This window comes from Myotis lucifugus, unplaced genomic scaffold (assembly GCF_000147115.1).
Source record: "Myotis lucifugus unplaced genomic scaffold, Myoluc2.0 scaffold_4269, whole genome shotgun sequence".
NCBI classification, from domain to species: Eukaryota; Metazoa; Chordata; class Mammalia; order Chiroptera; family Vespertilionidae; genus Myotis; species Myotis lucifugus.
This window is the reverse complement of record NW_005875317.1, coordinates 582-12491: the sequence shown is the minus strand read 5'-3', so window position 1 is coordinate 12491 and position 11910 is coordinate 582. Positions and strand designations below refer to the sequence as shown.

General features: G+C 47.7%; 1 protein-coding gene across 1 annotated transcript; it reads left to right on the top strand.

Annotated features, from left to right (window-relative positions):
• Positions 1-39: 39 nt before the first annotated feature.
• On the top strand, positions 40-11689 carry LOC102436048 (ATP-binding cassette sub-family A member 1-like; the record flags this gene model as incomplete). Its single annotated transcript, XM_006108908.2, has 7 exons — positions 40-182; positions 4455-4652; positions 5285-5490; positions 6075-6251; positions 7806-8028; positions 10252-10473; positions 11485-11689. Coding segments are annotated over exons 1-7 (1300 nt in total), but the record flags the coding sequence as incomplete, so codon positions are not given.
• Positions 11690-11910: the final 221 nt, after the last annotated feature.

The following is an 11910-nucleotide window of genomic DNA, read 5'->3' as shown; positions in this document are numbered from 1 at the left end:
CATTTCTCATGTCTCTGCCTCTCCTCTTTTCTTCCGCCTCTCCCTGGCTCCCCTCCTCACTCCAGGTGAACAAGACCTTCCAGGAACTGGCTGTGTTTCATGACATAAAAGGCATGTGGGAAGAGCTTAGCCCCAAGATCTGGACCTTCATGGAGAGCAGCCCAGAAATGGACCTTGTCCGGGTGAGTGTCCTTCTGATGACCATGTGCCTGCTTGATGCTAGAGAGGCGAGTTTCTAGTCACTTACCCAGAAGTGGCTTAGATGAGAATTCTTTACCTTTAACTTGTGTAGACGTATTGAGCTGAGCTCAAGCCACAGGGCTGTCACCTTTGTAGAGCTGCAGGTGATGAGCACAGGTAACCCTGTTTCTTGCACATCAGCATCCATGCGTCTGGCGCTCAAACATCAGTTTTCTAAGAAACTGAGGGCTGGTGTTTGGAGCGAGCGTTTGGTGATTGCAGGACCCTGGCTGTTTTCATTTCTGGCTCTAGAGCCAGCTTGGACATGGGTGCGGGAGCAAAGGGCTACTCTGACCCATAGACAGGTGCGAGAGACCTGCTCCGAGGAGCCACCATTACCGCATGGAGGCTAATTGCACTCAGTGCTTCCGCTTCACTTGAAAGGGATTAGTGCTCTGGAGACAATTGGATTCAAAAGCAGAGGAGTCTGAGCAAGAACAGAATGTCTCCTCCGCCCGAGCCCGAGTGCCATTTAATCACATCATCCCTGCCTTGGGCTGAGCCAGGATCATCAGGCTGTTTTCTATCTCCACGGACTGGAGGCGCTTCCTTTCGTGTCTGCTGCCATTAAGAAGCAGGGATGGATTTTGCCAGGTTTCTTGTCTTGACACCTCATTGATCAGAGAGGCAGCTGGGTTTGAGAGCTGATACCTATCTCAGGCATAGGACTGTCCCCAGATGCCCTGGGAGGGGCAGTACCCAGGGGGCCTTCCCCTGATGGCAAAGCTGGAATCATCTTTGTTGTGCTGGTCTTGTTATCTATGCAGAATTCTTAACTTGGGGCCTTTCCAAAACCAAGGGACTTTAGTGAGAAAAACATGAACAACAGTTTTTATGGGTTTACTGAATAATTCCTGACTCATAATAGTCACAACGCACACCCTTCAAGTATGGTTCTCAGTTGGGCTCCAGTCTCTTCTCTGTGAAGGGATTCCGTGCCCAGCCATGCACAGTGACTGGACCTTGTGTGATCCCAGGCCTCTTCTCCCTGGTTCCCTTCCCGGTCCCCCCCTTGGAACCTGCACTTCTCCCTGTTGGATTTCTCTCCTCCCGAGTCTCGGAGGATCCCACGAGTGGGAAGGGATTCCGTGAGTTTGGGTCTGGAGGCAGGTAGATGCTTTCCCTGCTCTTAAATGGAGAGTTTGGCCTGGATGTTCTAGCAGCTCCCAGGCTCCCAGTTCTTTGGGACAAAGCCTTGTACACGTCGCTGTGGCATTCATTAGGGATCCTGTGGGAGGCCCCAGGATGTGCAGGAGGGATGTGGGAGCTGTGGCTGGGGAGAAGGCATGGCCTGTGGTTTGAGGGACCGTGACTTTAGCTCCAGGGACCATGACAGGGCTTGAAGCAAGGGGAGATGTAGATGTCGTACTCCAATGTGACAAGTGGATTAAAGAGGGGGATGATGGTGGCAGAGACCAGGATGGAGGCCAGCCAAGTGGACAGCCAGGGCCAGCAGGAGGTGAAGCCTGAGGGCTGCTTGAATGGAGAGGGTGAAGGACAGGGAGGCGTGAGGAGGATTTTTGACTTCTGGCTGGTGGATGGTGGGGCTGTCCATTAGGCTGACAGATATTGGGGCCTGGAGAGCAGGGGTGGTTAGTCTGGAAACTGACTAGGGACTGATCAGCCTGTGGGTGGAAATTGAAGGAGCCTCCTCGGACTTTCCTTTCTCTAGGAAGGAATGTTTGTTTCACACTGCAAGCTTGGGCTTCTCCTACTCTGTACCCCCTACAGCCTCATGGAGTCTGGCACATCAGGCACTGCCTGAGGTCTCTGCTGTTGTTGGCGTAGTTCTTTTCCTTCTTTTGCTGTTTCCCTCTTTCTCTCTGTCTCTCTCCCCCTTCTCTCTTTCCCTCCTTCCTGTCCTCCCTTCTTTCTTTCAGCTTTTATTGAGGTCTATTGACAAGCAAAAATTATATATAAAGTGAACAACTTGATGTTTTGATATACATTTACATTGTAAAATGATCACCACAATCGGTAGCATATGCATCATCTCATGTAGTGATTGCTTAGCAAATTTCAAGTGGAGAGTATGTATGGTTGGTATAGGGCAGTGATGGTGAACCTATGACACGCATGTCAGAGGTGACACGTGAACTCATTTTTTTGGTTGATTTTTCTTTGTTAAATGGCATTTAAATATATAAAATAAATATCAAAAACATAAGTCTTTGTTTTACAATGGTTGCAAATATCAAAACATTTCTATATGTGACACGGCACCAGAGTTAAGTTAGGGTTTTTCAAAATGCTGACACACCGAGCTCAAAGGGTTCGCCATCACTGGTATAGGGTGTACCTTTGAACTCAGATTGCATAGCTGGAACTTTGTACGCTTTGATCTCCCCATCTCCCCCACCCCAGCCCCTGGCAACCACCATTCTGCTCTGTGATAGCTCTTATCTCTCTGCTGTCTGTGGCTCTGTCTACACCCATTGCATTACCCCACAGATCCAGACTCACTTCTCTGTTGCATCAGGGACCCTACCGATACTAAACTGTTCTCCTTTTTAGCTGCTTTTTGGCACCTTCATCTCAAGACCCTGCTTTCTCCCTGGCTACCACTCCTCAGGGTGAAATTAGGTCTCCTGGCCCCCTCATGTACCCTAAAATGGCCATGTGGCCAGGGATTGCACTGGGCTCATCTTTCTAGTCTTGCTTCCTTGGCAGTCCTGTTCAAACTCCACACTGGGCAGGGCAGGTCTCACCCTAGACACCACATGTCTTCACTCAGCCCGCATTCGTTCCGTTCAAGTCTCCGAATAAAGTTGTTTCACAATTTGTGATGTACAATTTTGCATCAATTTATTTTAACAAAAATACATATATTACTGACGACAGTATAAATTGTTATTCTCTATTGGAAAGCAATTTGGGATGAAAATTGCGAGAACCATAAAAAATGTGCTATCCTGTGTACCTCCATTCCACATACCCTCAGGGATATATCCTATAGACATAATTTTAAAAAGAAGAAGTCACTGTAAGACAGAAAATGTTATTGCTATAATAATTGTTATTGTGGGAAATTAGAAATAGGCTAAACGCTTAGCAGCATGAAAACAGTCAGTGAAATTATAGTAAATATAATCTATGAAATCATTATGCTTCCATTAAAATAGTAAATATGAAGCCACGTGGGGAAAACAGCTCATGTTAGTGGAAATGAGACTGATTTAAGAAGTAGCCATCCCCAGCTGGTGTGGTTTAGTGGTTGAGCATCGACCTATGAACCAGGAGATCACGGTTCAATTCCCTGTCAAGGCACATGCTTGGGTTGCGGGCTTGATCCCCCATAGGAGGTGTGCCGAGGCAGCTAATCAATGATTCTCTCTCATCATTGATGTTTCAATCTCTCTCTCCCTCTTCTTTCTTCTCTGAAATCAATAAAAATGTATTTTTTTTTAAAGTAAGAAAGGAGCTGTCGGTTGAGCACCAAATTAGGTTTTACTGTTTTTCCACATTGAGACCCACGTTGAGGGCCAACCAGCTAGGGAGCAAGAAATGGAAGTTAGGCTTCCTTTGCATCATGACCCATGTGTCTTGCAGTTGGGAAAGATCCTATTTTACTTGGTTTAATAAGGGTATTATTTTCCCAAACTAAACAGCCAAAAGTGTGTTTGTCTTCATTCAGACTAGAGATATGGTCTATATGAGAAGTCATCAGATAGGGTCTCAAGAGAGGAAAGTAATTCAATGCAGTGGGAAGGTGCAGTAGAATCAGAGAGCCCGTGTTTCGTATTCTGACTTTGCTAAACTTTGCTACTTATTAGGGACCTTATGTTAAGGACTTGATGGCTCTAAATGTAGGTTTTCCCATCTGTAAAATTGAAGCTATTAAAGATACCTTCATCATGGAGTTGCGTGAGGTAAAGCAGATAAATAATTCAGTATAGTAACTGTGCAGAGTAAGGGTGATTACTGTTGTTGCTGTAGTTACTTACTGCTAAGCTAGGTTGTTCGGTACAGTGGAAAACATAGGGACTCTGCATTCGCACTGGTCTGGCTTTGAGTCTCAGCTCCATGGCTATTAGCACTGTGACTCGGTCTTGGTTAACATCATATTCACTTATTGCTCAACCCCAACATTCTCATCTTTAAAACGGGGACACTGTTATTTAACTCGCAGTTTGCTGTGAAGATAAATGAAGGGGACCACGTACGCGAAGGGTTTTGTAATGTTTGCTGCTTGTGATTTCCCATTGAAATGGCAGACACTCCTGAACAGCAGGGGCAATGACCACTTCTGGAAACAGCGCCTGGCCGGCTTAGACTGGACAGCCGAAGATATCGTGGCGTTTCTGGCCAAGTCCCCAGAGGACGTGCAGTCAGAGAACGGCTCCGTGTACACCTGGAGAGAGGCTTTCAATGAGACCAACGGGGCGGTCCAGACCATCGGGCGCTTCATGGAGGTGAGGCTCTGTTCTGTGGAGCGTTTAGAAAAGGCCATGCCGTGGTTTTCCCCGCTGAGATGGTGCAGTCAGTCAGATTGGAGGGATGCTGTGGAATAATGTACAGGCTTATTTACAGTAGTGTCCTCAAACCTAACATAGGACTTGGTGTACAAAAGGCACTCAGTAAATGTCAGCTGAATGATCAAATATGTAAATAAACAAGTCTAACGCGAGCATTTTTTCTGTCTGACCTAAGAGTGTTTCTATGAAATTTATCTGAAATCTAATCAGACAGATTACATTTCTAAAAATGTAGTCTCTTAAAAATGATGTCACTTAAGAGGGACACGTTTATTTATTTGGTTAGTTGTTAATGTCTCAAAATTGCTAAGAAAACAGAGAGGAAAAGGAGGCATGGTCATTGTTTGAACCTCTTTCCCACACAAAAGTCAGTTAAGTAACTTATCTCTAAATTTCAGTTAAGAAATATGACCCATTTTCAGTTGCATATTGGAAAATGACTCGAGGGGAGATCTGTAGAGTGAAGATAGAAAAGCCACACAGCCTTTTGCTCTCAGGGTCAGGTCTGCCTGGGCCACTGCTTGCTTTTCTGGCCACCAGACTTCTCATGAAGGCTGTTCTTCCTTCAGTGTGTCAACCTGAACAAGGTGGAACCGATCGCAACAGAGGTTTGGCTCATCAACAAGTCCATGGAGCTGCTGGATGAGAGGAAGTTCTGGGCTGGAATCGTGTTCACCGGGATTGCCCCCGACAGTGTCGAGTTGCCCCATCACGTCAAGTACAAGATCCGCATGGACATTGACAATGTGGAGAGGACGAATAAGATCAAAGATGGGTGAGTGGAGTCCCATCACACCAGTCAGCCCTGGGGAAGTCAAGAGCAGCTAAGATAACTAGGGGTTCTTACTTTTATTGACTAATTTGTTAGAAACTTAAACGGGTGGCATAATTTTGGTGCAGTGGCCACATTTCTGGATGGAGACAGTTATTTCAAAGGTAATAAAATATCTTTTTTTAGAAAATATTATTATCTTTTCATTTAGCATTCTCAATCAAGGGAATTAATCCCAAGGAATTAAATCAATGGGAACAAAAAGGAGAAAAAAAGACTCTGGGTTCCCCATGTTAGCCTTATCCTTTTTTACAAAAAGGGGCAAATAATCAATATGGAAGGGAGTGGTCAGGTAAATTGTGGTATGTCTACTAGATGCGATGTTAGGTATTCAGTGGAGGGGGAAACAAGCTAAGTGGTATGTTCTTTCTGGTGTCTATTTAAAAATATGTGTACATGTCAACTGACACCAGAAGGTAAGATGCAAACATAAAAACAGTGGCTGGGAGCGGTGATGGGATTGTGGGTGATTGGGTTTTTATTGTGTGGTTCTGTGAAATGTTTGATCACCTGTGTCTCGGTTTCAGGTACTGGGACCCTGGTCCTCGGGCGGACCCCTTTGAGGACATGCGGTACGTCTGGGGGGGCTTCGCCTACCTGCAGGATGTGGTGGAACAGGCGATCATCCGGGTGCTGACGGGCACCGAGAAGAAAACCGGGGTCTACGTGCAGCAGATGCCCTACCCCTGTTACGTTGATGACATGTAAGTCACCAGGAAGCCACCTTCTTTATTTAGCGAGCGGACACTGTCCCCAGGTGGCGTGTAGACACGCACACACCCAGGGAGGAGACAGAGCGCTTTGATTTTATTTATTTTATGTGGGTGTTGATACTGGTCATAAGTTGTTTTTGAAATTCTGTGAAGATCTCAGGAAATGAGATACCAGATGTAGGTAGTTGACAGTTTGAGTCACATCAGAGATACGGACATGTGCACACACTGTCGATCCTCCTTCCCTTCTCGTCCACAATTACCAGGACTTTTTTTTTTACACTCTACTCTTTTGAACCTCTTTCCTGCACAAAAGTCAGTTAAGTAACTTATCTCTAAAAGTTCCCAATCTGCACGTTTAAAATGTTACGACAAACACATAAACACTTTCCCCAAACACAGGGACAGCGTTCCAGACCTAGAAAAGCTCACTGTGTGCAAACATATGTACTTCTTCTCCATAATGGATAAACCATATTTTGAATCAACCCAAGTAAAATTGAACAAGGCCTTTTTATCTTAGACTTTTAAGATAATCTTTTAGTGCTTAGTTACTGTGCTGCCAACTTCTCATGGTGGGAGCTGGGCCTTTGGATCTAATGCTTTCTTGTGAGAGAGCATGGGGAGAAGTATAATCACCTCCGGCATCTGAAATAGGTGATGCCTCTTCCCAACTGGAAAGTGTCTGCGCTCTTTTGCTGCTGGTGTGTGTGTGTGTGTGTGTGTGTGTAGAGATCAGAGTGCGGAAGGAGCAGGGTGCCTCTCCCTGTGTTTGCTCTCTGCTCTCTGCTTTGCACTGGGCAATTGTCTCTCCTTGTGTGGCTCACTCTAGCTTTGCCATGTCACCCAGAACTATCTTGCTTCTTATTTCCTGAAAGATGAGGCAGAACTTCCCGAAGGAAGACTTTCCCAAAGAGCCCCTCAGCCCAGATTCACTCTAGAAAGGATGTCTTACGATGAGGATGCTGCGAGTCGAGGCAGTAAGAGCCTTGCTGTTGGCTCGCAGCAGTGCGTGCAGAAGGGGTAAAGCTGGGCCTTGGACCTCGATTTTCAGGGACCAGATTCTGTGTCCCATTTGCTTCACTGCATTTCCTGTTCCCGTTTGGAAATACCCCTGACAAGAGCTGCCTGATGTGTGTTTCTGCACCATCTGTCATATTGGTCGTGCAAGGCAAGTCAGTAGTGCGATGAGATGACCTTGGAGATGTTGAACTTTCATGAGAGAATGAGTTTGGGGGTTTTTTGTTTTGTTTTGTTTTAGTCATTTAAAACCACCCATATTTAGCTTAATGACATCCCAGAGTTACCTAGTTACTAAAGCAGGCCCCCAGAGAAGTTTATTTTGGCAATACGTTGTTGGTCTGATTTTTATCGCTACATTGCACTGCTCATGCTATGAGCTCTCTGTGTGTCCGGGTGCAGAGGACCTGCCATCTTTGGCTCAGTCATGGTGCTTTCTCTTGCATGCAGGCCTGGAGGCGTTGGCCCATGAGTCTGGCTCACACTTGTCTTTAATTCTCCCCCCTCCCTTCCCTGGGGCCTCAGCTTCCTGCGGGTGATGAGCCGGTCCATGCCTCTCTTCATGACACTGGCTTGGATCTACTCGGTGGCTGTGATCATCAAGGGCATCGTGTACGAGAAGGAGGCGCGGCTGAAGGAGACCATGCGTATCATGGGCCTGGATAATGGCATCCTCTGGTTCAGCTGGTTCATCAGCAGCCTCATCCCTCTGCTCGTGAGCGCCAGCCTGCTGGTGGTCATCCTGAAAGTAAGGCTGCCCCCTGGCTCCTCCCAGCATGGGCTGCGTGAGGGGGAGAAAAGCAAATATTCTTTGGGAGGGAAGGGGTCAGACATGCCATCTCCTGCAATGCCCCCAATTTAAAGTTGGGAAAAGTGAGGCCCCGGGAGGGACAAGGACTTTCCCAAGGTCAGCCTAGCTGGGTAGCAGCTAAGCAGGATTACAGCTCAGGGCGCTTGCTTCCCAGGTAAGCACACACTTACCTTGTGCCATGCTGTCTGCTGGGCAGAGGTTCATGGCAGCATCTGGAAGCTGGTCATTGCCTTACTCGTATTGGGCGGTGCTTCCTGGAATATCTAGAGCAGTGGTTCTCAACCTTCCTAATGCCGAGGCCCTTTAATACAGTTCCTCATGTTGTGGTGACCCCCAACCATAAAATTATTTTCGTTGCTACTTCATAAATGTAATTTTGCTACTGTTATGAATCGTAATGTAAATATCTGATATGCAGGATGTATTTTCATTGTTACAAATTGATCATAATTAAAGCATAGTGATTAATCACAAAACAATATGTAATTATATGTGTGTTTTCCGATGGTCTTAGGCGACCCCTGTGAAAGGGTCGTTCGACCCCCAAAGGGGTCTCGACCCACAGGTTGAGAACCGCTGATCTAGAAGGACACATGGTTACAGGTTAGGTTTCCTGGAAGCAGAGGCTGGAACAGCTTGGCATATGAATATTTATTAGGGATCAGTGTCTCTGGGGAGGATGCTGGACTGGGCAAAGGAAGCAATTGAACGGCAATGCAAGGCAACCCCATGGGCACTGGGAGCCTATATGCTTGTCAGAGTTGTCCCTCATGGAGCTGAAATGTCCAGCTCTTTAGGTTCCCCAAGGCCTCCCTCCCTGGCATCCCCTGCCCAGGCCCCTCAGCCAGTCCTTGAATGTGTGTGTTCCCCAGGGCCAGGTGCTCTCTGCAGCGGTAACAGACCCATAGAATTTGGTACCTGGAGGCTGTCTCCTGACAGCTGGACAGGTCCCTCCAGAAGGGGACTGTAGGCACAGTTCTCTGTCCACCACATACATTAATAAGTTTGTAGGCCAGTTTTCTTTCTCCACAATCATTTCCGTTAAGGACCCATCTGATAAAAATAAATGTTTTTAAAGAGGGAGGAGTGCAGTGGCATAGGAACCAACATTCAGTGTCATACTAGTTACTGTTCATTACAAATGCGCACTTACTGATTGCCCAGCACTGTTTAAATCTTATCACTGGTGCCGTCTTAGTATATCCTCACTAAATAACCCACCAAACGTACGAGGAAATGAGACCAAGGAGGGTTAAGGACTTCACTGAGGTCATCTGACCCTGTGGCAGAGCAGTTCTTGCTAAAAGCAAACCCCTCTCATGCTCTGGTGCCTGACTGTGAGGGACGGAGCTCTGTGGTGGGTGTGGGGGTCCTGTACCAGGTGCATGGGAGCTACTCCGGGACTACTGCATGCTGGCAGGTCCTGCTCAGATACACCCAACTCCTGCAGATAAACGTAAAGGTCCACTGAGTTCAGGTGACTATGGGAGTGTGGGATCCATGGCCGGTTGTCAAGGGGGATGTTACGATTGCCTGGCCATTTTCCTTGGCTGTTGGAGTGGGAAGTCGTGTGGGTTGCCGTCTCTTTCACAACTCTCTCTCTCTCTCTCTTTTTTATATTTATTTATTGATTTCAGAGAGGAAGGAAGAGGGAGAGAGATAGAAACATCAGTGATATGAGAGAATCATTGATTGGCTGCCTCCTGCATGCCCCCTACTGGGGATCAAGCCCGCAACCTGGGCATGTGCCCTTGGCCGGAATTGAACCTGGGACCCTTCAGTCCACAGGCCGATGCTCTATCCACTGAGCCAAACTGGCTAGGGCTCAACTCTCGGCGCCAGTAGTCGTAGTCATTTAAAAGAAAAGCCAGGTCAGATTGCTTTGAGAAACAAAGAACAAAATTGTTGAGATAAACCTTGATGAGTGTCAACCCTGGACTCTGTTCTGGTCCTGACTTACCACTATTTTGCTGTGTGGTCCTGGGTTAGTCATTTCCCTTCTCTAGGCTTTGGTTTCTTCATCAGAAAAACAAACAGCACCGTTCCTCAGTATCGTCTCTAAGAGGAGAAGGAATGAGCCCTGCTTCGTCCCGCAGATCGTGCGAGGATGTGCTTGCTGGTTGAAGAGGCAGCACGTTTATTGGGTCTCTTCCTTTCCAGTTGGGAAACCTGCTGCCCTACAGCGACCCCAGCGTGGTGTTTGTCTTTCTGTCCGTGTTCGCCGTGGTGACCATCCTGCAGTGCTTCCTCATCAGCACGCTCTTCTCCCGGGCCAACCTGGCGGCAGCCTGCGGGGGCATCATCTACTTCATGCTGTACCTGCCCTACGTCCTGTGTGTGGCCTGGCAGGACTACGTGGGCTTCACGCTCAAGATCTTCGCGGTGAGTGACCCTGGCCTCTCTGTGGTCGCCGCTGTCCCAGCCGCCCCTGGGCTTCTCCTCTGCTGCAGTCCAGGCTGAGAGAGTCTCCAGTGGGATGGGCTGAGAAGCTCAGAGCTAGATTCTAAACTGCTTGAAGGCAGGGGCTGCGCCTCATGAAATTGTTTACCGTTAGTCCTCTCAGTGAATCGAATGGTCGAATTGAATCAGATGGAATTTTTCAGAGCCAGGCTGTACCATCCACCTAGCTGTGGGTAAATGGCAGCGGGGGGCCCCTTTAGACAGTAGATGCCGTTTCCACCTTTTGTCTCCACCCCCACGTGAGCTCACCCTAAGTCACAGCTACAGATAGAACTGAAACCTCTTGAGGTCACAGTTGGCTCCTTCTTGACCCTGTGCTCCTTGTGTCCAGCATGGGTTTCACTTGAGTAACGTTTTCTGAACTGAAAAAACTGAGGAGCAGGTGCCCCATCTCCCCACGGACCTCTGCCCTCAACACTTCCCTCCCTTGTCCACGGGAGGAGGGGCCTGCAACCGTGTGTAAGCCCATGTAAGGGTGAGTTGCCAGCTGTCCCCCGGATCACTTCCAAAAGTCACCTCCGGGTGCCTCAGTTTGGACCCTTAAATATCAGGGGCCCCAGGCAGGCTGCTCTGACAGGAGCCATCACTGCTGAGCAGAGGGCTCTGGAGGATCTTGATGATGTATGAGTGTATGTGTGGGGTGCAGGAATGTTGAGCCCTTGGGGCATCTTTGGGAGCATAAAATTCTAAAAGTTTTACACTTCATCATATTCCGTTTCCGAAATGTGTGTGCATAATGAGTGGCTATAAATAGAATCATTTTATATGCTGTCAAGGAGCCCACTCCCCCAGAGGGACCCTGTAGATGACTACTTCCATGTCTTGTAATTGATCCATTTTGCACATTCAGATGTCTCCAGGTGAAATTTACATTGGAAGTGTTAGGAAAAAGAGACAGGAGATGGATAAGTGACTTTCGCCTCTTTCTCTCAGAGCCTGCTCTCCCCCGTGGCTTTCGGGTTTGGCTGTGAGTACTTTGCCCTTTTCGAGGAGCAGGGCATTGGGGTGCAGTGGGACAACCTCTTCGAGAGCCCCGTGGAGGAAGATGGTTTCAACCTCACCACCTCGGTCTCTATGATGCTGTTTGACGCCTTCCTCTATGGGGTGATGACGTGGTACATCGAGGCTGTCTTCCCAGGTACGCCAAGTTTCTGCCCTGCTTTAGCCATCTGCTAGGGAAATGTGACTTGTAAGTACAGAGCTTGTCTCCGTTGTTGCTGGGACTTCTGCAGGGCCAGGGGCTCCCTGGAAAGTGGCTACGGCTTTAGACCTATGGCAAACACACAGACCAAGGAGAAGCAGCTGATGTTAAAAGTACAACTCTTACTACCGATAAAGCCCTTTTTCTTTTTTTAAATT